Below are 27,458 nucleotides of genomic sequence, written 5' to 3'. Positions count from 1 at the left end.
GTCCCGTTCAGCAACGAAGCTATATAGCTTGTACACGCCAACCAAACAATGGTTTATTGTTTTATGCATTTAATTCAACAGTTAATGAGTTACTGAAAATAATAATAATTTATTTTGAATCTGTAATTGTAGACTGTATAAATTTGTATATTTGCTGGAATTAATAAGTATTAGAATGAAGAAAATACAACACACAAACACTGAAGATCCCGCACACTAGGCTTTTGCAAGAAAGCACAACACCACACTAACAAAAGACGCGTGAGGCGGCCTAACGGTATTTTTGAAAAGAAAGACAAGAGACCGTCAGAGTAAGAGGCTACAAATACACACAAAATTGACCTGAAGAGACATCTGTACAGCAAAACTGACACTACATAAAACGTATATTTTGTTCCAAGTTTTGGAAATGTTGACAATAGGCTCAAACACTGAAAAAACAAGCCTCCTTTTTCTTCTTAATTTTATGAAACAAACAGAGGGCAGAATGGCCCGAACATAGCCCCCACCTTGAAACGCTCCACTTTCAAATAACACACGCACACAACGAATGATCGAGTTTCACACAGGAAATACACTAAAAACGAAATAATAATAATGCATAATAATTAAAAACACACACACACACACACAAGACAAATATTCATATGCAATGATAAGACATGCTTGATGAGCGAGGTTGTAGCGTTTCGCATGACTTCACTTCACTTTACTTTGAAGGGTTGAAAGGTAATGGACACAGCTTCGCAATAGGGCGCCTCAAATCCTCGAAGGCATTCTTTACCGTAACTGCTCGTACTAGAGCATCATTTTCCGGATATATAGACACTGAACACGTCCTACTCCCCATTGCTGGGGAGGCAGATGGGATTCCTTCTTTAGGTACTTGTTTTCGGTCTGGAATTCTCTTTTCTGTACCTCAATTACCAAACACAAAATACTCTTTTCCACTGCTTCAAAAGTACAAACCCCCTGGTGTTTCTGCACAAGATTCCTGCAGTTATAAACAAATCTGCGACACCAACCCACTACACTCTTCAATCTCACTAGGGAGGAGAAACGGTTCATTTTCTGACTGCACACACATAACTGTGACACATTTTTTCTTTTCTTCCACATCTGTACCTAAGTCAGCGGGAAGACATGGAAGCTCTGGCAACACTGCTTCGCGCAACCACTCTGGACCGCACCACCAAAGGGGATGCTCTAAGAGCTCGCTGAGCTTTACCCTTCTTGATGCACAATCAGCTGCGTTGTCTCCACTGTTGGTATGCGCCCATTGTGACGAAGGCAAAATTCCTTGTATTTTCGCTACACGATTTGTGACGAGTTTTCCACTTAACAGGTGACTGGGCTAACCAGGCCACCACAACAGGAGCGTCAGTAAAACCCTTTTATCTTGGACGTTTACACTGATGGCACTCGCAACTGTTTTTAACAAGTTGGCCAGCAACAATGCAGTGCACAGTTCCAATCGGGGTAGGGAAACTGTTTCGATGGGAGCAACTTTGGTTTTTGCAGCGATGAGTCTCACGTCGACACGACCGTTAAGACACTCTGCTCGTATATAGACGACTGCAGAATAGGCCCGCTCACTAACATCAGAGAAGCCTAATAATTGACATCTGACGGTGTCAGAGGGCACAATGCATCGTTCGACCTTCACTTCACGGAGCAAAAACAACTCATCGCAGTACTCTCGCCAGGCTGAACTTGTTTCAAAGGGGAGGGGGTTGCCCCAACCGAAACTTTCCTTCCACAATGATTGTAACATCATCTTGGCCCTGATGGGGATCGAAAATCTTGGCAATCTCTGACAACACTTTTCGTTTTGTCCACACTGCTGGGAGAGAGGGAGGCACTACGTTGAACCCAAACTCGTCGCTAACAGGTGACCACTGTACTCCGAGGGTCTTGATGTTGTTATCGGTGTCAAAGTTGAATTGTAGGTCAATTTCACGCATATGGGGAGGAACAGCCTGGAGCACTCCCGGTTTGCTAGACAGCCACTTTCGAAGTTCGAAGCCTCCTCTTCGCAAAAGTTGAATCAGCTGTTGTTGTAGCTCAATTGCTTCGCTCACACTAGCTGTACCTCCGAGGAAGTCATCCATGAAAAAATCTCTTCTCACCGCCTTCGCTGCTAAAGGATACTTCTCCCCTTCTTCAACTACCTGGAGCAAGCATCTGGTTGCCAAGAAGCTAGCAGATGCAGTACCGTACGTCACTGTTAACCAACGGTAGTCTTCGATTGGTCCACTTGGAGAATCTCTCCACACAATTCTTTGGAAGCCGACATCGTCCTTGTGCACTAACACTGCCCGGTACATTTTTGCGATATCCGCACATAAGGGAACACGATGCTCACCAAAACGAACAAGAATCGGGAAAATATCGTCCTGCAATTTTGGCCCCACCATGAGCTTCTGATTCAGAAATACACCCGAAGTTGTTCTTGCACTCCCATCGAAGACCACTCGCACCTTCGTAGTGGAGCTGGTGGGCTTCAAAACAGCATGATGTGGTAGGTAACAAGAAGTTTGATAAACTCTCTCTCTCTCTCTTAAATAAGTTTGATAAACGTATAAACATACCACACACAATCAATATCCACCAAACAACTTCTTCAATAAAAAGGAAGTGTATGAAGTTTATTACATTAGGACAACATAACCTGAACTGAATATGGACAAGAACTGCTATAGTATCATCACACCTTACATTTCTAAAAAAAGCAAATGCTAAAATGTATTCTCTTAAGAGCAACTGGATATGGTGAAATTTGAGCTACAACACTTAATGCGTTTATATTCTGTATGATTACTGGTCAGTGAGTGCTTATCATTATTTTATTATTATTTACTTACATCATTATAATCTGTGTTCCACTTTTCGCAAATTACAGTACATCTAACGAAAGCTGGCTTCTAACAGTTCGAGAGAGCATATGGTGTATTGGAGGCACCGTTACCAAAGGCTCTGCAACCACAGAAGCAGCACCTCTGATAACAAACTTAGCACGTTTAATGAGTAATAATTATATAATCGTAGTACAATGACAGGATGGTAGGATTTCCAAATAACAATGATAATAGTACTTGGAACAGCATTGTATTCAAGGGGTTTGTTTCAGAATTTAACTCCGTTGCGCAAGACATCAAAGAAAAATATTCATTTACTGGAGTGAAAATGAAATAAAATCTTTCAGTTTTACGTCCAACGATTACGCCGGCTAGGCTAAAAGAGACGGTGATGATGAGAAATGAGTGCAACAATGGAGAGAATAAAGTGGGAAGAAATGGGAGAACCCCGAGATAACTTACGGGCACAGTGTTTGTCCACCACAAAGTTCACTTGGTGCGAACTAAGATCGAACATGGAATCCACGCACCAGAGGTGAACGGTCTAACACTAAGCCATTGCGCCCCTTCATTTACTGGAATATACATCATGCGTATCCTAACATGATATAGGATTGAATGCTTGATCCCCCCCGTCATTTATGAATGTACAGGAAAAGTAAGAAACCGATTAATAAAATTGCTTTTGCATTGAGTCTGCACGATATTCGGATCTTCTGTCGTTTTAGGTTTTATAAAACAGGAGACAGTTTGATATGAAATCCTTATCTGGTTGCATGTAACAAAATTAATCACTATATCTCTTACTAAGTGGAACAAGCACTGTATTCTTAGCTGTTGAATCAGGCTACCATTTGCTATTCGAGTGATTAGCATTTACTCATGTTTTGTCAAACCATACTATTCTCTCGGGCTCAATATTTGCCATCTTCCTCAAAAAGGACAACATCGCGTAAGAATGTTATCTTCTCTCTCTTAAAAATCATTCCTAAAAATTTCTAATATAGGAACTTATCAGTTTAAGCATTTTTCGCACAGTTCACTTCCCACCCATGAATAAACTATCTTACAGTAAATAAATCAAAAAGGGAAACTGAAGTATATAAAATATTTCTTTTATTCGTAGTATGTATAAAAACGTGACGTGAAATTGCATCCTTCGTAAGCTTGCTCGTTTTGATATATATACCAGTAACTCTCTCCATCACGATTCTGGAACTCACTAAAGAAATAATAAACAGTTCTGACCAGAGTATATACACCTTTTTACTAAAAACTAAATTATAGTGTAACGTTTCGACAACTTAACATTGTCTTCATCAGACACTAACGTTGTCTGATAAAGACAATGTTAAGTTGTCGAAACGCTACACTATAATTTAGTTTTTAGTAAAAAGGTGTATATACTCTGGTCCGAAGTGTTTATTATTTCTATATATACCAGGTATTGTAACTGATCCTGAAAAATTATCGTTAACGCCTTTGAATTTTTCTGCAGTGATGTGGATAATAGTTATTTCATTGGCTTTCAAAACATCGAAGTGTGCTTGATCACCTGTTTTATGGGGAAAAAAGGGCTTTTATTTCCTCTCTCGTCTCCGAAATAGCACCGTACGTCGTATGTCATTTGCTGTGACTGATTTCTGTACGTTTGAATCACTTAATCTTATTAGTTGCTGTTCCGATATTTCCAGTAGTCATATTATATTATATTATATATATATATATATATATATATATATATATATATATATATATATATATAGTAAATAAAGCACAGACAAACTATTCACAATCAATAATTATCAGTAATTGGGAAAGAACACTTAAAACAGCATATAAAACAACTAGCAAACAGACACTACTATATTATAACGGAAACAACTATTTCAGAGAAGATCCAACCTTCAACTAGTGGTAACAGTGCGGTCAGTGACCTTCGTTACCTGCAAACAGCACGGAAGAATACTGCAATGATTGGCGAACGACCCTGCCTTCCGTTTCGTTTATAACATGTGTATCTGTCAAAGGCCAGCTTTTGTTAACTGTACTATAGTTAAGCTAGTACTTTTCAGACTGATTATACTCTGGTTTCTGATGAAGTTTTCTTACTTTTGACTCGTAGGTATATGAGTTTACGGCATTAATTTTTTGCTGTACATCGTTATTGATTGATAGAAGGTGGTTGGATTGAAATTATGAAAATAATCGGGCTGTGTTGAAATGAAAAATTTAGTTAGCAACTGTAATTGAATCAGATGGTTCAAAGAACCTTTAGGTTTAGACGTTATTACAAGAAGTATGGGGCCGAAGGAATTTTACAAGAAACAGAATCATCAACATAGATGTGAGATGAGTTCACTATTATAAAGTATGCAATTCCATGTTATAAGGGGGCCGCGGTGGCTCAGTGGTAGTGTTCGTTCACCTCTGGTGCAAAGGATCCTTGGTTTGATCCCCGCTCACAACAAATGAGCTTTCTGGGACAAACACCGTGTGCGTGGATTTTTTCGTGGTTCTGCCGTTTCCTACCACTTTCTTCATTCCACCATTTCCTTCATTTTTCATCATCACCGTCTCCTTTAGCCTAGCCGACATAACCGGGACACGTAAAACTTTATTTCACTTGTTATAAGATACAGTCCTATTTGGATGATACAAGCCCTTGCAACTAGAGTCACTATATCTGTTTGTACTCCTGCGTTCAACTTTCGCGACTATAGATAAAAGACCTTAAAAGTGCTTTCCGATCTTAAAAGTAAAACCCTAACAATCGTGACAAATAATGAAAACAAAAGTGTTCTTGCAAATTTTCACAAAATAAATATACTGACCTGGTTAGTTTTATTATTAAACTAAATAAAGTAGATTTCTTTAAAACATAAAAGCAGTGTATAAAAACCGAAAGAGAAAAAGAAAAGTACACAGTCTACCTAACTTAAAATATCGAAACACATATATGAATAAATATAAAAACACGGTATTTTCTTTCCTCGCAGACTGCACAAGCGAAACTCATTAAGAAATCACAGAAATACTCAAAATCAAAAATTATCACATCGTATTAAAACTAGTACGGACTTAATAAGTACCACATAATAGACGAATCACAGCTACTTACCATAATTATCTATCTCACCAAGTTCACATTCTTCCTAAAAATAAGTAGAAAGAATACAAAGTTACTAAACGACATTATTCATGTTAATAAATATTTCTTTAATTCTATATTAGCATGTAAATATATCAATAATACTATCATAAGTAAACTGAAACACCAAAAAAGGGAAACATTAAACCCAGAGAAGTTCGGTAATAAAAATGAATGACTTAATATGCTAACACTATTCTCACATAAAATTTTCACATTTTCTCCTGAACTTCATTAATACGGATATCCTGGATATTTTTTTTTTCCACTAACCTTAAAAGAGCAGTGCTCGCTAAAAGATGTAGTTCAAAAGAAGTGGCTTTACCGAATACAAATCATAAACTTACAAACATTCTGAAAGTATCTCTTATGCAAGCCTGGCACCGAAAACAAATCAAACTATTTATTTCCGTCCTGATATGGGCCAGAATTCAAAAAGACATGTCGCTTTTGTTACATGTTTCACACGAGCGAGTTTTCACTACGCGCGTCAAGCCCCAATATCAGATTTTTCACTGTCGGATCAGTGGCGTTTCTAGTCTACTGAAAATACGTGAAATGTGCATAACATATATCAACATGGTCCCCAATAAAAGATCAAGTGTGCATAAAATACATGCATATTTTTACTTATGTATTTAAACATGTCTGGATACTAACGATATTTATGACCATAAGCCCGTCGTGTATGAGGAAAAGCAAGGGAAAAACGCTCAGAATGGCAGATCTGAAAAAGCTGTTACACCTTTTCGATCGAATTTTCTCATCGTGAATCAAACCGCTCGCTACTGACTACACTACGTAGGGCCACATGGTACTTAAAGTGTTAAAATAAAAAGTAAATCAATAACAAGTATGAGAATTATAATTCCGGATATTTGATATTCCGATAACTAGTGCAATAAAACTGCGCACCAAAACTTTCGCTTAAAAACACCAGACTACAGTTACTAATCTGTTCAATAGCAATTTATACATATTATCTGCTCACATTTTTTTTAAATATATATATTCTTCTTTGTCTTTAAGCTATTTATTGAAACTTATGGTGTGATGTTGCTCTTGATTGTAGTCATGAACTACAACATTACGTAAGGTCTTCTTCCCTGAGCTTGCAGCAATAAGGTTTTAATTATTACCAATTTGACAACCCTCAAATAGCCACCACTGGTTGCAATTTCGTACTTTGTTTGTAGAGTGCGACTAAATCATTTTCAGTGGTAAAACCAATAGGGTCTGGAGTCTCCGGACATTGGAATTGCCGCCCCGAATTTACGAAGCCAAACTTTACATGAAATTATTATTCACGCACACAAGTGTACGAACTTCCTCCTTCGTGCTGAAAGACAAAACATCACCTACTGCTAATATAGGAGGCGAAGCCAGAAAGTTCTTACTTTCACTTACAGAGATGATATACGGATCTGCAATTTGATCGACGGACGCATCCCCCTCAACATATTCACCAACTACCACCTTACATTTCTCACATCCATGGATCAGTTGACAATATTATCGTGTAGAAGTTTTCGGAGTTCGAGGCAAACCAGATTTCCACCGCATTACTGATCGGGTGGGGCAAAGGCTCGTGGCCACATTGCTGCTCAAAAATGTTTCTGCTACTCAATGAGCCGGTGGATTGTCCGCCAGCAACAACACACCTTTCGAGAGCAAATCCCATTGCTTCCCTTTGACAGATAACTCCTTTCGTAAGTAATCAATCAAGATCACATCTTTACTGTCCCAAAACACAGACAACACAATCTTTTGAATGAATGCTGCACATTCGCCTCTCTGAGAAGCTGGACGAAGAGGTATGTTTCCATGTTGCCTGTTGTTTATGATCGCATATCGGGAAAATGGTTTAACAGTTTGAAATGAGTTTTTGAACATAGTAACTACCCCAAGCTTGGATTTTATCACGTAACTTTGCTTAAAGGGCATATCCTAAAGGAGAAGAGGGTTCAAAATCTATCTCAAAAATATAATATCTTATGGTGTTCTTATTATTAATTTTTATTAACATGCGTATCCTAAGGGGGAGAGGTCAAATATTTTCCATGAACCTATTTCTCCCCGTGCAAAGAATGAGGATTTCGGATAGTCTGAAATAAAAAGCAACTATATTCCCTTTGTTTTTAATATATATTCGTGTATTAGCGTGAACAAATAATAAACTGTCTTTCCCCATATGTCAGTTAAATACAAACCGAAAACGCTTTACTTAAATTAAATAATTACTAAAGACATTACTAAAAATTACTACTTCTATCTTCTCAACATAACGGCAATTCCAAGTTGTCCTTGCGTATCTCTATCACGAAACGAGTTACTTGAATATCTCACGAATGTGCACCAAAGCTAAGGGAGACGGTGGTGATGAGATGGATGATAATGATGGCATGACAAAAGTGGAAGGAAACGGGAGAATCCCGAGAAAACGCATGCACACGGTGTTTGTTTATCACAAAGCCCACTTGGCGGAAACTGGAATTGAACCACTGCGGCCTCACAAGGTGTTTCATACATACTATAGAACATCAATGCTCACAAGTGCAAATATGACTTTAAATATACGTACAAAATTTAATAAAAACCCAATTTTGCCCAATAAAATCTGATTTTACCCAATAAGACCCACTTGGCTGGATTTAAAAACAATAAGTAACTTAATTTTTTCACTGAGACACTATTTTTGGCATAAATCTTGACATGCCTTCCCACACACACAACTTTAGGATACACAAACCCACTTTCAGGTAAGCACTTATTATGTCTAAAAATTCATTTCAAATGGGTCAGCCCGAGAGATATATATGTTCCAGTTACAGTGAAAAGTCTATGATACGCATTCCCACGATATGTACAATTCTGACCTAAAAGACGGTTAGTATTGAATGTCAAATGGATTCAATATTTCTCCTTAGGTCTCCTATACAGTATGAAATTATTAAATCGTACATTATCAAAATTCTTGGCGCATTAACTATAAACCAGGGTTGGCAAAAAACATTTTTATTGAAAAAACCAAAAAACCAGGGTTTTTTGGTTTAAACCAGGTTTTTCTGGTTTAAATAATTTACTCTATGTATTTATATTAGATATGGACAGAAATTAGTTATGCTGGAAGGGGTCACATAAGCTTAAAGCAGAATCCAAACTGTTTCTCGGCTTACATCCAAGAGAAATTGTCCATTTCGACACGAAACCGGGACTAATTGGTCACAAATGCGATTGCAGACTCACTCACGAAGTACTCCTGATGAAAATACGTTGTACTGATCTTTACATAGGCCTAGTTGTTATTATAATTGTCAAGAGTCATTTCAGAAGGACAAAAAGATAAACAGTTACACAAGTAAAAACATTATACAATTATATATAAATCGGGAAACTCCCGTCTTAGCCATTGGGAAAATCCTGTTATTACTTTAAATATATTTGTATATAAAATTTTAAGGTCAACGTATCATAATGACTACGCTAAAACTGAGGTATTAAATTACAAATTTGGTATGTAGATATCATTCAATAAGATTAGAACAAAGTCAAATCCAAGCTGATGTTGGAAGCTGCGTAGGCAGTTGATAAATTTTGCCAATTTCTATCAATTTACTTAAGCAACCTTAGCTTCTTTATAAAACAACAGGCATTCAGGCAAGTTTCAGGATAATTTGATTTCGTTTCGTATGTTTAGGCTTAACATCCTTATGAAATACCAAGGTTATCACGGAGACGTTCGCTTAAAGGGACACCTCGAATCGCTACTTGGTTTACACTTGAAAGATGGGTTGTGGTTCGACCGAGAATTGAACACGGAAAACCTTGATTAAAAGGTGAAAAGTACATAAAGGTAATCCAGATGGTTTCATATGTGGAGACGTCATCATGAAGTTCACACGATTTAAAGCATTTTTCGTTTTTTTTTTTTTTGTTTGTTTGTTTGTTTGTTTTTTTGTTTGTTTGTTTGTTTGGTTTAAACCATTTTTTTTTAAACCAGCTGGTTTAAAGCAAGGTTTAAACCAGCCAACCCTGCTATAAATAATAATAATAAAAAAAAAAAAAACTAGGCTATATACTTTGTTTAAACTTATTAAGATCCTACCATCATAGGGTTAGGATGCTACTACTGTCCCAGAATAGTCTGAAATACTGCATTTTATTTCTGTTTTAAGCAAAATAAATTTGATTTAAATTATGGATATTTTTTTTAAAGCTTAATTTAAATCAGACAACTCTGTTATACAGTGCATAGTACATACAGCTCTTTACATACTGTTAGTAACTCTAAAGAAAAAATTGAGACCTGCGCCGATGTCAGATACTCTCCAAGGAGGATTGATTAAACGGAGCTAATATTAAATAAACTAACACCAAATTATCAGAAAGTTTGGAATCAATTATTTACGTTCCTTAAATGTAGAGATTTGACTTAGAGCGACCACATAACTGCCCGAACAATAACGCCCTGGTAGTAGTTGATACTTTTATTATACAACATTAGTATATTAGCGCGTCCATGAAATAGTGCTTCAATTACTATAAGACTTCATACCAAACAAATAAGAGGACAAAATAGCTAGAATATAGATTTTTCCAACAAAGTGAACATACAAAAAGAATCCTGAGAATAATATCGGATATCCGTTATTGCACAGATTCACAACGACCAAACATCCTAATTAGAGTATATGGAACCTTCTGTGGCACTTTGAGCTCAGAACAAACATTCTGTAACACTTCTTGCCCGTTTCAATTCCCAACACATACCTTACGTTGTTTTATTCTAATTCGAACCCAATACTTCCCTTCCTTACACTGGAAACTTCAACTGGGGGTAGTTCTCTGACAAAAGAATAAAGATTCTATTTACATACTTGACACTTTGTCTTCTTCCTTGTATAAGGCATGTCCAACTTAAAGTGTAACCGAGGTTGAAGCGCCGTTATTCCCAGTGGTAGAACCTTGAGATTTCCCTGGTAGATGGCAGTGTATGTCAGGAGAAATTTGACATACAGTGGATAGGGTCTGTGTGTTGTTGACTGCAACGGAAGCGAGATAAGTAACGAGCGTGCCATGGATTCCGAACAGGCTCAACGCCCAGTAATCCAATTTTTGTCGGCAGGTGTTAGGTGGAATTGGCATTTACCGTCGAATGAAGGATGTGTAAGGGATTCAGTGTATGTCACGTTCTACAGTGTTCAGATGATGTAGTGAGTTTCGTCATGGACGCGTGAGTACAGCGGACATGCCACGACCAGATCTAGAACATTTGTTCATCACGGATGAATCAATTGCTGCAGCGGAACCTTTGAGGGAGAATCATCGAATAACCACCCGGGAAATTGCAGACAGCCGTGTCTATGAGCAAGGGAACCAATGAGGTCCGAGAAACTACGCTGACGGTATCCATTGTCTCGTGGACCAATGGGACACCTGTCTCAACCACCTAGGTGATTATGTATACACAGTATTGTTACACAAATCTTGTTCCCCTTTTAACACTTTTCAATTTATACTATACCTAGGAATTAAAACTAAATAAACGTTTGCTAAAATATATCAGTCCCACTTTCATTTGAGCATGCCTTATATTTGATGATATAGACTCATGTCCAAAATTATTGTCGCATGTCTATAATAATGTTTTTGTACGAATATAATTTGATAACGAATTCTTCCGGTATGTTAGTATGTGTATAATTGGCAAAGACATGTATGTGGCAAATTTCATTTCAAAAGAGCGGTAAATAAGAACAATAAAACGAAAATAAAACTTTCTAGTTCATTTAGCAACATTTTGTTTAACTCATTCTAATTTTCGTATGTATAACTGTTTTCGTATGAAATTTACCACAAATATGCATTTCCCGATTATACACATAATGTCAATATTAAAAGTGCTCTGCAAAATCATTATCAAATTATATTCTTACAAGAAGATAGTTATAGATATGCAACAATCATTTTGGACATGAGTGTACATAACTGCGTAAACAAAATGAAAACATTAGCATATTAGATGGTGTAATTTCTCCATCAAGAGTAAAATAAAATTCTTACCTGGAACGATGGGTATGAAGTTGAAGGAACTCCAAACAATATTCCGATGTAGATATGTAATAATAACTCCATTACAATATCCACTCATATCACAGGAATCACGTGTGGACATATCTTACGACGTCCACACTATAATGATCATTCTTCTGCATCTTTCTATGAGTTACATTTTCCTATTAAAAAGAAAAAAAAGAAAGAATAAAAGGGTAAATGCACAATTAAAAAAAAAAATCAGAATAACTAGCTATCAAAAATCAGCTAGAATGTATAGTTAAGGTATTGTTTCACTTATCTTATTATCAAATTAGTTACCGGTGATGAAACAATAGGACGTATACCACTAAAAACCCTTACTATAAAACAAAAACATCTCAGTATTGACACTATAATCGTTGCTGCTTAAAGAACAAATGTGATTTTTAATCACGGATGAGAGTTCCTGGATGCCGAAGACTCCGAACGAAGTCGGGATTTAGCGGAGGCAAACAACGTCACTTCCATTTATGCTCGAAAGTAGTGATATGTTTCGATGTACATAACAATGAAGTACAGTCACTAAGAGCAATAGTAAAATGTATACAAGATGATATTCACATACTGCGACAAAATAAATCAGGTATAAATAGCGATCCCTATAATAGTAGTGAAAGTGCAAAGTACCATTATTTTGACGATAACGGTCGGCCTCCCTTAGTTTCGACTCAATCACAATACATGTATAGTGAAGTGATTAAGGGCCTTGCTGATCGAGCGAGTATTTCTCCGACGACAAGAAGTAATATCTACTGGCCACCAAGCGTAAGTAGACAAAATACGTCAAGTAGTGTAAAAGGCAATCCCGGAAAAAGTGACCAACAGAAAGATTGTATAAGAGTGATGAAATGACCATTTCAAATCGTCCAGGGTGGTCCACACGACTGTCTCAGATTTAGCTTATTTTTTAAAATAAGAAACTGCATACAAAATTATTAGACCCATGTTTTTTTTTCTGAAAAAAAATTCTTCGATATACAGCCTTACAAAATGGCTGCCCTCCTCTCGCATTGCTTGAAAAACTGAAAAACATGTCAAATTAAGTTTTGTTGTAGAGAAACGAGTGTAGTTAGTAACATAATCGCAATAGCAGGAAGAGTATAAAGTTGTATGTTTCGGTGGAGGGCCAAAATTAGTCTATTGGTCCAATAGGAATCGCGCAATTCACTAGCAATGTTGACAACTTTGGTGAAATTTTTGCTAAATTCAAACATCTTTTTTTTTCTGTCCTCACGAGCAATATCAACCATCCGCTTCTAGCATCGAAATCTACTCCATAAGGTCTCTTGAAAATGTAAAGGACTTACGTTTCTGATTATTACATCCCACGTTATAGCATGATGAAAAGCTGAAAATTTCATTAAGACGCCATGTTTGTACGCCATTTTCTCAAAAACCCCACCTTTTAAAAATCTGAATTTTTGGCATGTATTGGAGAAGTACCTAAGTATTTAATATCCGTTAACCGTTCATGCGGCTACAGCCCCTAACATTCGCAATTATTGAAATTTCGATTTTTGTATTTGAAATGTAAATATTTCCTATGGGTACTTAGATCCTATACACAAGGCGATTTGAAGGGGAGTATGAAAATTTTGAGAGATGAATCCTGACGTCAAATACAGGAGAAAAGTTCCTATAAACATGAGTCGAATTCCGCTTCGTTTTCAAGTTACAGGGTTTCCAACTCGGGACCCAAAATCGGCTAGGAACAATGGAAAATAAAATACATATTTATCGTTAAATCAGAAACTATGTGTTAAAGCTTTGATAAAGTTCAGAAAGTTGATTTGTATCAATATGTGTGTCAATTTTTACGTGCGCTGCAATTCGGTTGGCAGTGTTGCCAACTTGGTAGAACTTTTATTTGTTTCCAAATGACACTACGTGGATTTATTTGATATTTGGTATTCATTAATGATTGTAAACATCACATGAAGCACAATTTTCCCTACATCACTAGTTTTCGAAAACTTACATGTATTTAATTAAAAAGTTTTATCTCGTGCGTTATTGATAGTTTGTGTGATTCGGTGTCATGAACATCGTCCTAGTGTTCTCCGGAACCATCAAAATTTTCACTGGAGCATGACATTGTAGTGCACTAGTTAAGTGTTTGAGTGAATAAGAATGGGGAAGTCCTATTACAGTAAGGACCGTATTAAATGTGTTGATTATTCTAAAAGCCATAAGAGGATTGCGCACAGCAAGAACTCTACACAAAAATTTTATCTTGCGGTAAAATATATGGATTGCGTACAGCGTGCTGCCCAAACGTATTATTAGGGGAGGATGATTATTTGTGTCCTGTACACAAGGTGATTTGAAAGGCAGTATGAAAAATTTTGAGAGGTGAATCCTTCACCGTAGTCTAGGTTTCACCGATAACGGCTGTTTTTAATGGTGACACATTCATGTTTAGCATGTTAACTCTCTGGTTAATGGTTTCCAAATCTACATTCAAAGAAACAAATTCTTTATCTTGCTGGTGCATAATTTCATATTTACACCTTCTTTCGTGGTCACCAATATCTCACAAACATTCACGTTGTTCACGGTAAATATTCAAAGCACCCTTTACACAAATCATCCTTTTCTAATTTTGGCAGACGCGCTGTACGCAATACATATATTTTACCGCAAGATAAAATTTTTGTCAAGAATTCTTTCTGTACACAACAGGGTTGGCTGGTTTAAACCAAGGTGTTTTAAACCATGGTTTTAAAAAGCTTGTTAAAAAAAACAACTGGTTTAAACCAAAAAAACGAAAAATGTTCATAAAAGTGTAACTATTCGTAAAATCTTGATGAACACACATTTGTGGGTTATCACGTTTCACTCCCATATATTATTCGTACTACATTCAGAACTAAATTCCCCATTCTTTACTCAAAGAGATTATATTAAAAAAGCAACTTTTTTGTGTAACTTTATGGATGTTTCTTTTGTGATTTTTTATTATTGTCATGCAACCAAAGAAAAATTCTAAATTCTTGTTTCGTTTTAATACGGTTTACTATTGATAAAATACATAGAAATGCCGTACTTTTTGGGGAGGGGATCAATATAAAACTCCACGAGAGGCATTTATTGAAATAACAAGAATCTATGGTAAAACAAGAATCTTTGGTAACTATTTATGTATAAATGGGTCAGAGCCAAGTGGACTCAAATAATTTGTATATTTATTCACTTCTCTTGCTGATATGCAAAGTAAGTCGTTATATTTCTTTAGCTTGGACTAATAAAAGTCGTTGTTAACTAAATTAGTTCTTCCGTACTCCGTAGTACTTTGAAATTGTCCATATGTAATTCTGTATACTGGATCCACTTGTATAATTGTTTATCTTTTTTTCCTTCTGTACTAATGACTCTTGACGATTATATTAAGAGCCCTCACTACTTCTCGAGCATGTCAGATTTCAGTGTTCTGGGAGCGGGGAGAAGGGTAGTGTAGGTGTGGCCATTCGTCTGTCAGTCGAACTCGTCCTGTAGTGTTTCCACTTTGCATTAAATATCGTTATCGGTACTTAAACATTTTCCTCTTGTTTTGTCATTTGTTAGGAAAATTCTACCACATTCTCATAGGTGACGTATTCACACAAAATATACTACAAATTTCTTACTGTTCTTCTTGCAGATTTCGTACAGAACGTTAACTTTCTTGTCGAATTATTTTTTTTCCTTTAGACAATTCTTTCATATCAGATATGGTAACCTTGAAATTAGTTCTCATCAATAAAACGTGTAAATTTCGGTTATAAGTTTTCTTTAAAACTTTTCACTGCTTGAAAACAATCATAGTGAACTTTCCTGACATCCCTACAGACACTGATCTCAGCATAAACGATGAATCCTATACTTCTGGGACAGTTTACTGCAATACTTCCGCGATGCTTGAATGACAATGAAGTTGCATTGTAGTCGACTTCGAAACTACCCTGTACTCTGCAACAGCGCTAGAGATATGAATAAGCGACATACCACACACACACAAATACACACACACACACACACTCACAACGTGTGAACACAGGTTCTTCTTAGAAACGCGCGCGCAGACTTTTGATACCTGCCGGACAGATAGTAAAATTATTCCCGCACTCCACAGTCCATTGACACGGTTTCCAGCTGTGGAGGAGACCTTTCAGTTTGTCCAAAAGATGAAGGGACTTCATAATGAGAACTGCTATGTTGCGTTTCCTGAAGATTTGTTTTTTAGTCTCCCATTGTAAGAAAGCATATGCCCTATGCAATTTCAGAAACGTATATCACAATACTTCACACGCAAAAAATGCTAATACAGTGGCGTCACTAAAATATTTTGTTTGGGGGGCTGAAGATCTTTTGGGAGGCATACTCTCCAACAACCCAAAAACTCTGTTTAGTATTTTAGAATCATCTTCAATCAAAGACACAATGAAATTCGCTTTTGGGCGAGGGAAGGGGGGAGGGAGAATATTGTTGCTGCTCTACGCTTTCATATTTTTGTTATCATAGTCATGTTTATTTGTTTCACTTTTATCGTTGCAGAAATGCACATTCTTGTACTTCATCGATTCATTCAGATACGAGGGTCACTACGAAAGTTTTGAGATACACATTCTTGGCATAGTATTTGAATTCCAACAATTGCGTTCGGTAGTGGTATCCAGAGCGAAGAAGCGAAGCAAGTTTCAACTCGCCTCGCTTATCGGCATGGCCGTATCGCCTTCACTTGTTTGTTGATGTGAGCAGTATTCGGCTGTCTAGAATGAAGCTCGAAAGGGATCATTTTCGGGCAATGATCCTTTACGATTTTAAAAGTGGTTTGAACGAGACACAAAACCTTGCCCGTTTGCAGGGGGAATTTGGGTACCTTGCTCCTTCCCGTGCTGCAATTTTTCGGTGGTTTGGTGAATTCAGAAGAGGCCAGACATCGTTTAAAGATGAAGAGAGAGCTGGACGTCCGGCAACAGCTGTGTCAGATGAAAACATTGCCGGTGTGGAACAAATGATTCGAGAAAATCCTCGAACAACTTTCAAGAACATCGAATCTACAGTGAACACTGGATCGCCAGCAGTAACAAAAATTCTTCATGATCATCTTCGGCTCAGGAAGGTTTCATCTCGTTGGGTGCCTCACACTTTGACTGAACACCAGAAGCGCATGTGTGTGGAATGGTGTGAAGAAATGCTTGCAAGATTTGATGGAGGCAATTCTCGACGCGTCTCTGACATTGTTACTGGTGATGAGACTTGGATCTATCAATTGACCCTGAAAATAAACGCCAGTCTACAGTTTGGATCTTTCCAGACAAAAATTCACCCACGAAAGTGAAGCGACCGCGAAGTGTGGGAAAGAAGATGGTCGCAACTTTCTTTTCCAAATCTGGCCATGTTGCAACTGTTCCACTTGAAGAACAAATGACTGTTAATGCTCAGTGGTACACCACTGTTTGCTTAACAAGTGTTCCAGAAGCTTCGGGAACGGCGTCCAAGAACTGGATTTCGTGGGATCCTGCTTCATCATGACAACGCGTCCGCACACAGGGCCAACATCACAATTCAGTTTTTAGAATCTACGGAGGTCAAACTTATGACTCATCCACCGTATATCCTTGACCTGGCCCCGTGTGATTTTTTTTCTATTCCCCAGGATCAAAGATCGCATGCGTGGCAAGAGATTTTGCAGCCCTGAAGAAGCTGTAGTGGCTTACGGGAATGAACTTTCAACATTTGAAGAAAAAGACTGGCAACACTGCTTCCAAAAGTGGTTTTCGAGAATGCAAAAGTGTGTACAGTGTAATGGTGAATACTTTGAGAAAATGTAAGTGTTAAATTGATTTTAAGTATGTAAGTTATTTCACATCTCAAAACTTTCGTAGTGACCGTCGTATAATCACGCAATTTTTTTCTTTCTTCATTTCCTTCTTTCCTTGATAGTTATTTTTCTTAAAAATACTTCATGAAAAACTTCTTTCTCAGCAATCTTATTTTTATATTCGACTTCTGACCTGCCTGAAATAGTAATACAATAAGATAAAAATAGGCAATAATAAATAACATATAAAATTTCTTAAAAGTTATCCATCTAAAATTTGCCGCATGAGATAGTTTATAGTTGAGACCTCACCTTGCGGAAACTAAGAAGTAAAGGAATGAGAAGTTCAGTTCACATAATATTTCCAAGTGAGAAATACGATAGAAAAGCATAATTACGTCCAGTGGCGTATTTACGATTTTGTTTCGGAAGGGGCCGACGCTCTATGAGTTTTAACAATTTTTGGCTCAAGCCCGAATACTTGTTCCTCCGGAACTCAAACCCAGAACCTCGTGACCGATGTCCTTGCCTCGTGAAGACTCCTCGAAGACCGAGATCGACAGTCAACTAGTTTTAAGTATTTCAGTCCAAACCGCCGACCTTTCATGGTTATACACAATGTTATAATAATAATAATAATAATAATAATAATAATAATAATAATAATAATAATAATAATAATTAGTAATAGTAGTAGTAGTATTTGGTCTAGGAATTAATTCGTGCGGGTGGACAAGAGATGGCGCAACGAACGGAGTGTCCCACAGTTCCGTGTATCCACACGTGTTGCAAACCCCTGTCATCGCGAATCGTTCGTAGTATAGGGCAGTGGATTAAAGCGTCAGCAACACCAGTTTGTAGTTAAGTGAACATGGCGCAATTTGTGCCTGATACAGTGTTTTTGCGGGGTGTCCTGCTGCATTACTTTAACATGCAGAAAAGTGCGACTGAAAGTCATCGTATTTTAGTGGAAGTGTATGGTGACCATGCTCTAGCTGAGCGAACGTGTCAGAAGTGGTTTGCACGGTTTAGAAGTGGTGATTTCGGCTTGGCAGACCAAGAGCGAGCTGGACAGCCAAAAAAATTTCAAGACGAAGAATTGACAGCATTGCTCGAGCAGGATTCGTGTCAAACGCAGGAACAACTTGCAGCAGCATTAGGCGTTGATCAAACAACAGTCTCCAAACGCTTGAAAGCCATGGGAATGATTCAAAAGATGTCACATTGGGTTCCACATGAATTGAAAGACAGAGACGTTGAAAGACGAAAAACCATTTGCGAATTGCTGCTTCAACGACCGAGCAGAAAGGGGTTTCTGCATCGAATTATTACGGGTGATGAGAAGTGGATCCATTACGAGAACCCTAAACGAAAAAAGGCCTGGGTGAAAGCAGGTGAACCAGGTCCATCACAACCAAAACGAGATATTCACTGTGCAAAGGTTATGCTGTGCATATGGTGGGATATGAAAGGTGTGGTGTACTATGAGCTGCTGCAACCGGGTGAAACTATGAATGGAGAACGTTATCGACGACAATTAATGCGTTTGAAGCAAGCTCTGGCCAGAACACGACCAGAATGGGAGAACAAACATGATAAACTTATTGTTCAACATGATAACGCTCGCCCACATGTCGCAAAACCGGTCAAAACCTATTTAGAAAATGTCGGATGGGAAGTTTTACCCCACCCGCCGTATTCACCAGACGTTGCTCCTTCGGACTACTACTTGTTCGATTGCATGAACAACGATTTGATTGGACAGCGGTTTACTTCTTCAGAAGATATCGAAACATGGGTCTCTGACTGGATCGCTTCCAAGGATGAGGACTTCTTTCGCCACGGAATCCGTACATTGCCTGACAGATGGGCGAAAGTGGTGGCTAGCGATGGACAATATTTTTCTTAAGGTATTTATGTATTTTGTGTTTGTACTACAGCTTCAATGTGTGCGTACCAACCGCACGAATTAATTCCTAGACCAAATAGTATAATAATCATCATCATCATTGATAATTATACTGTCTATGTAGGATATTTGAAGAGAGTACTTGGAACTACACAGGGTTTAGCTCAAATTGGCTCGTTTTGGCTCGACTCGACTCGAAACTTGACCCAAATTCGAGTCGAGTTGGAACAAATTTTTCGAGCCGAGTTTTCGAGTCGACCTCAAAGATATCTGTTTCAAGTTGAGTCGAGTTTCAAAGAAAACTCGCTCGTGCCCATCCCTAAGTATTACAGTTTTCATTGATAAATGAGTGGCCACCCCTAGAAGCCTGGAACGGTGAAAAGGATGTTAAATCAGGGAGTTTCTGGGGCAAACTTCTAATCTCCATACGTTGTTATTTATCATTATACCCATTATTACAATTTTGGCCTATTATGATTTGAAGCTAATTGAACTTTCATTCTCATTTGTGAAAATTGTATTATATGGAATATGATTACTTATCATCATTAACAGGAGATGGGCAAATATGGTTTTTCAGAGAGAAATGGAAAGTTTCGCCAATAGGGACTGTTGCTGCCCTGATATTTCTGCTTTACTCTAGCAGAATTATAATCATTGATAATATTACCTCTGCCTTATATTAGCATGTTTCATAGTAAAATATATAATACTAAAAATATGCAAAATACAAGTCAATTACATACTATACAGTGACCCTGGTGGAATGAGTGGTTACGCTCGTTGCATTCTAATCAGTGCTTGGGTTCAATTCCCTGTGGGACACAAGTGGCTCGTGTCTCACGTTAAACTATAGATCCCGTCCTTTGGACGTCATCATAATCCCATAGAAGATAATGGCAAACCACCATGGGCTCACCTTGCCAAGAGATATTCGGGTTAAAGACCTACTTTCGGGCAGAACACTCATCATCATATAATGTTCATCGTTAGTTGTCTCCATTTTTTAAGTTCCGTTTTCTTTCTACATCACTTCAAGTGCAAGACTTTTTTTTTTTTTTTTTTGCGCTAGTAACCTCACCTTACGATACGTACAAGTAAAGTGAGACATCCACCAAAAACAAACAAAAAAAAAAGAAAGAAAGAAAGAAAGAAAAGAAATAAATAGCTGCAGGCACGTGTAATGTTAGATGCGTGGTATTCGCAAAAAAAAAAAAAAAAAAAGTTTTTAGTATTTGTTGCCAGGGTAACTCTATTATCACTGGCATGGTACTGTAACTTATCATTTAATATTAGCAATGTCCGTTGACAAATACTAGCCCGGTTTCTGAAATGATGTTCGGGAAGAGAAACCGAAGTCAAATAGCAGTAATAGGTGAAACAATACCAAGAATGTATCTGCAGCACACCAACAAAATGTACTCAAAATTATAGCCTATTTGTGAGGTCCTAGAAAGGATAATGACTCCAGCTTTCTGAATTTCTCGTAACCTTCTTTAGACCACCTGATTTTCTATTCAGTAAAGTGTTTTTCCTTTGATTTTCCCTCAGTGATTTCGGTTGCTACTTTGCCACAGAACCGAGAATATTCAGGGCCAGCGAGAGGGGAGGGCAGGAGGGGCCAGAGCCCTGGGGCCCGAGGCCCCAAAGGGGGCCCGGCGGCCGAGGATAAAGAATTACTAAATGTTGTATATTTTTACTCAGTTCGCTTCCAATCAGTGCGCTCTTTGTGTAACAATTTTTGTGTACTGTGGTCTTGCAAAGAAATGACAGATGACAGAGCCAAGAACAAGCAGCTTCATTAGTCCAACGATACCCAAAAGATTTAGGAGATGATCTTTCTGATGAACTGCATAGCCTGAAATTGATATATTCGGCCAATTTTGGTGAGAAAACGCTTTCACCATGGGATCTCCTAAATAACATCAAAACTTTGAATCTAGAAACTTTATTTCCAAATCTGACAGTGGCCCTTCGTAAATTCGCCACAATCCCTGCTACCGTTGCTAGTGCAGAGCGCTCTTTCTCTCCGTTAAATAGAGTAAAAAATGTTTTACTCCCTACAATGTGTCAAGACAGATTATCAAGCTAAGGCTTGTTGGCAGTGGAGACAGAACTTATCAAGTGTACCAAACTGGATGCTCTCATTGATGAATTCGCCCTGAAAAAGGCCAAAAAGGGAATTTTGTTGTAACTATACGTAGAAAAGGATAAATTGTAACTGTAACAGTTGTCTAGTAGTAATACATATAATAAATTTCTCCTACAGACAATTACTATTAATATCATATTATTAATCACACTATAATTAACTTGAGCAATATTTCATTGAAGTAACTAAATTAGGCCTAATGCCTCATGTCTCTAGTTAAGGAAGACTAACTGCATAGCTTACTTCTATATAATTATTTATAGCAACAATTTGTGCAAAGATTTCATAGTACAGGGTAGGTTGGATGGTTGAGAACATTTACTTTCTCAGCTTTTATTAACTATTTAATATGTTCTTTTTGTATTTCCTTCACAAATTAGTGTGTTTGAGCATTAGGGGAGAACTTTTGCTATTACAAATAGATAAGTTACTTTTTTCTATATTTTGATACCATTATATTTAAATATATAATTTTTTTATTCATTTTAGTTTTGAAGCCTTCAAAAATCTTAGAACCAACAAGTATAGGGTCTAACCAAAATCATAAATAGTGATTTTTTTTTTTTTTTTTTTTTTTTTTTTTTTTTTTTTTTTTTTTTTTTTTTTAGCGAACAGTAAACATAGGCTAGGTTCAGAGTTCTTATTATTCACTTATTTGGAGATATAGCAATACTGTTTAACATGTAAATTAAACGCATTACTGGCCTAATAAAGAGTTCAAAATAAGTCTTAATGTTCATTTTAGTTTACCTCCGTCCAAAGTGGTAAGTACGTAAAAAGTCATTTAAGGGGCCCGGGATTGCTCAGCCTCTGGGCCCGCGACCGCTCTCGCCGGCCCTCAGAATATTTATAAAACAAGAATGCCCTTCTAATAAGGATTGTGAACAGGGACGTACTCAGGGGGTGGGTCCTGGGGGTCCGGATCCCCCTGAAATTTCGACTTTTGTATAAATTTAGCCTAAGTTTAGGGGCAATTTTACGAATTTTGATATAAAATACTCTCATTTTGAGTTTGGACCCCCCCCCCGAAATAAATTCCTACGTACGGTACGCTACTGATTGTGAATTATGCCACCACCCCCGCCTACTTTACAATTTGCTTTCAAGCTCTTTACTTCTTTCGCATAGGCAAAGTATCAAAATACTTATAGTCTTTACTGATGAGTGATAAACATAACAGTGATATACTTGATAAAAGAAAGACAGAATTTTTATGCTGAAGACGTCCAGTTGATAGAAAAGCCATCAACATTTAGGGTATTCGGTGCACTAAATTACAAATCAAAATCTTAAACTAACAACTTATCTAAAAATTTAATTAAAAATCTACCCAAGTAATGAATGAAAAATTAAGAAAATTTTGTCAATAGTTTCAAAATTTACAAATGACATTTAACTTTGTTCGTTCCCTCCAGGCAACTAAATTTTCGCCTCGATTTTTCTTCCTTCTTGCAGAAAGATAAAGGCCGCTCTTCTTCCTTTTCTGAGATGGCATTTTCCTAACGATTACTTTCTTCAAAGCTGCACAAACACAGTGCGGAAGCAAAACAAAAACACACTATGCGTTCGCCCTGGCATTCGGAGATTACAAACCTACCAACAGAGGAAAGGATTCCCGAACGTGACATAAGCAAGCAGCCGATTTCGAACGAACTGAACTCGTATTTCGCGCTTCCAAGAAGTTGAGTGAGGCAGACTGCAAGGAATAGTATCACTCCGCGCTGACGTCAGAAAGTGGGTGGGTCTATGCTTGCAGCAAACGCCGCCTATGCTGGCTAGATTTTTTTTTAACGTACCATTTTCTTTTTTACGTAATAGTTTTGCTAATATCCACTCAAAATAGATTTTGATTTCAGGAACGTTTAGCAAAAGGTACAATCTACAAATCCCTGTTTTTACTTTTTCTTTTACGCAACAATTTGTTTCTCTGTTGAAGAGTAATTGATAGACAAGCTGTCAATTCGATATTTTATTAATACTTTTATTAATTAAAGTTATTTTACCATGCTTATTGGAGGAAAGAACTACAGACAACTGTTACATACAATTTAATCTATCTAACAAAAAAAAAAGAGCACAACGATATCTCACATGATAAGAGAATTAGAGCGAAAATAGATTACCATGGATTTAAATGGCAATAGCGAACTTGGACAGAATGCAATAACTCCTCTTAACAAATATGTAAAGATTAGTCAACGTATTTTTATCAGGAGTCCTTCGTGAGTGAGTCGGCAGACGTATCGCATTTGTGGCCAATTAGTCCCGGTTTCGAGTTGAAATGGAGGACAATTTCTCTTGGATGTAAGCCGAGAAGTGGTTTGGATTCCGCTTTAAGCTTATATGACCCCTTCCAAATAGCTCGGTTGTTGCATACTAACACTAAGGCGAAACAAGCTTATTTCTGTCTATATCTGATATAAATACATAGAGCAAATTATTTAAACCAAAAAAACCGGGTTTAAACTACAAAAAATCTGTTTTTTTTTTTCAATTAAAACAATGGTTTTTGCCAACCCTGCTACACAATTATCTTATGCCTTTTAAAATAATCAACATATTTAATACGGTCTTTACTGTAATAGGACTTCTCCATTGTTATTCACACACTGTAACTAGTGCACTACAATATTGTTACCAGTGAAAACAATTTTCATCGTTCCAGAGAACACTAGGACGATGTTCACAACACTGAATCACGTAATAAACTGTTTCGTGGTTGCAGCAGAACTTCTTGAACAAGTTCGAGCTTGATGCGTGGGGTTACGAGGTTTTGCAATAATAAAAGATAATTTCCTATTCTTCTTCTTATTATTATTATTATTATTACAACTTACACAGACGTAGTTTTTATTCGACATTTTGGTTTTACTAATGACAGCAAACATCAAGTGAAATTCACACTTAATGTTGTAAACTATCAATAACGTACGAGATAAACCTTTTAATAAAATACATGTAAGTTTTCGAAAACTGTGGTGATGTGAGGAAAATTGTGCTTCATGTGATGTTTACAATCATTAATGAATACCAAATATCAAATAAAATCCACGTAGTGTCATTTGGAAACAAATAAAAGTTCCAAGTTGGCAACACTGTCAACCGAATTGCAGCGCACGTAAAAATTGACACACACATATTGATACAAATCAACTTTCTGAACTTTATCAAAGCTTTAACACACAGTTTCTGATTTAACGATAAATATATATTTTATTTTCCATTGTCCCTAGCCGATTTTGGGTCCTGAGTTGGAAACCCTGTAACTTGAAAACGAAGCGGAATTCGACTCATGTTTATAGGAACTTTTCTCCTGGATTTGACGTCAGGATTCATCTCTCAAAATTTTCATACTCCCCTTCAAATCGCCTTGTGTATAGGATCTAAATACCCATAGGAAATATTTACATTTTAAGTACAAAATCGAAATTTCAATAATGAATTGCGAATGTTAGGGGCTGCAGCCGCATGAACGGTTAACGGATATTAAATACTTAGGTACTTCTCCAATACATGCAAAAAATTCAGATTTTTAAAAGGTGGGGTTTTTGAGAAAATGGCGTACAAACATGACGTCTTAATGAAATTTTCAGCTTTTCATCATGCTATAACGTGAGATGTAATAACCAGAAACGTAAGTCCTTTACATTTTCAAGAGACCTTATGGAGTAGATTTCGATGCTAGAAGCAGATGGTTGATATTGTTCGTGAGGACAGAAAAAAAAATGTTTGAAGTTAGCAAAAATTTCACTAAAGTTCGCAACATTGCTAGTGAATTGCGCGATTCCTATTGGACCAATAGACGAATTTTGGCCCTCCACCGAAACATACAACTTTATACTCTTCCTACTATTGCGATTATGTTACTAACTACACTCGTTTCTCTACAACAAAACTTTTAATTTGACATGTTTTTTCAGTTTTTTTAGCAATGCGAGAGGAGGGCAGCCATTTTGGAAGGCTGTATATCGTAGGAAAAAATTTTTTCAGCAAAAAGAAAAAATATGGGTTTAATAATATTGCATGTAAATCCCATATTAAAAAAAAATAAATGAAATCTGAGACTATGAAATGGACCAATTGTGGTTTGCCTGGACGATTTGAAATGGAATCGGTCATAAGGGAAACAAGCTATTTAAACTCGAGTGATGTGTTGCAAAAAAATCAATCTCATCCTTCCGCTAATAAAGTGAAAATGCCTAGACAAACAAAGGCACATAAAATAAATAGTAGTAGTGACACACTAATTGATTCATCTGTGTTATGTACAAATAGATTTAGTGTTTTAGCATCACTTGAAACAGACAATATGTGTAACACGGTATCTGAAATGGAAACGGAAAATAACCAGGCAATGAAACCCCTAAGCTGTTTTGACATGACCATAATAAAGAAAAACTGTACAAGGGATAAACAGAATGGTCTTCAGGCAATGAAACCTCTAAGCTGTTTTGACACGACCATAATAAAGAAAAACTGTACAAGGGATAAACAGAATGGTCTTCTCCAAGTCTTAATATATGCTGATAGTCACGGTAGAAGGTTGGCTAGTAAGGTGCGGGAAAATTTACAGCACAAAATAGCAGTACAAAGGCTCATTAAACCAGGAGCAAAAACTAGTGATGTATTATCTGGTGTTAATTATGAAACTATAGATAAGATGGAAAACTATGTAATATATTTTAGTGGTACTAATGATGTGGCATGCAATGAAGGAGATAAAGTAATTAAGAAAATTAGAAGTAAACTCTCAAAAGTAAAATATTCTAAAGTCATAGTAGTTAATGTACCTCATAGGTTTGACCTCATAAAAGAATCGTGTGTTAATGTAGCTGTCGAAGACGTAAATACAAAGCTAAAATCTCTCTGTGATCATTTTAGAAATGTTGTACTACTAGATGTAAGTAACTTTAAAAGAGAAATGTACACAGAACATGGTATGCACCAGAGATGTGCGTCTACGCGTAAAAAACGATAGTTTACGTTTACGTGTCAACTATGCGTAGACAATGTAAACAACGTAGACTATGTAGAATATGTCAACAACACGTAATTTAATATGGTGTCGTGGGCAATAAAGGAGCTTTCTTTTGTCGTTACCTTGCGAAATTGCATACAAAATAAAATGCCTAGACCAGCGAATAGTAACTTTCGAATACTTCGTTTCGTCTTGATGAAGGAAAATGAAAAATATTATGCATTTTGTAAAATATACCAGAAAAAATTGGCAAATACAACAGCTCCAAGACTGAAAGCCCACAGGTGAGAATTAGTTTTGTAAGTTTCATTATAAAAGCTGTGCTCGAAGAGAAAAATCTAAGGAAGTGGTATGTGCAGAGCAAAGTAAACATGCAGATTAGATAATTCCCTCTACTTTTTATATGTTAGTCGTTTCCCTAATCTTTCGTTGCACCGAAGCAAAACAACTGAATGAGGAAATATGAACAAACGAGCAACGAAATTCTTCCTTACATTTGATAGTGGTTGTC

General features: G+C 36.9%; 1 protein-coding gene across 3 annotated transcripts in view; it reads right to left on the bottom strand.

Moving 5' to 3' along the window:
* The window catches only part of LOC145685897 (uncharacterized), a 78,036-nt gene that overhangs the window by 43,010 nt on the left and 7,568 nt on the right, over window positions 1–27,458 (bottom strand). For 2 of the 3 annotated variants that reach the window (XM_081758641.1, XM_081758642.1), the window contains exon 2: window positions 12,073–12,245. In XM_081758641.1, the coding sequence (XP_081614767.1) occupies window positions 12,073–12,144 (72 nt within the window). In that variant the 5' untranslated portion in view covers window positions 12,145–12,245. Of the gene's footprint in view, window positions 1–5,979; window positions 6,014–12,072; window positions 12,246–27,458 lie in introns of all 3 variants that reach the window. The other variant, XM_081758643.1, reaches the window with a different exon arrangement.

This window comes from Thermobia domestica, chromosome 5 (assembly GCF_964235325.1).
Source record: "Thermobia domestica chromosome 5, izTheDome1.hap1.1, whole genome shotgun sequence".
NCBI classification, from domain to species: Eukaryota; Metazoa; Arthropoda; class Insecta; order Zygentoma; family Lepismatidae; genus Thermobia; species Thermobia domestica.
The sequence above is the reverse complement of the archived record's forward strand: the minus strand, read 5'-3'. Positions and strand labels throughout refer to the sequence as shown.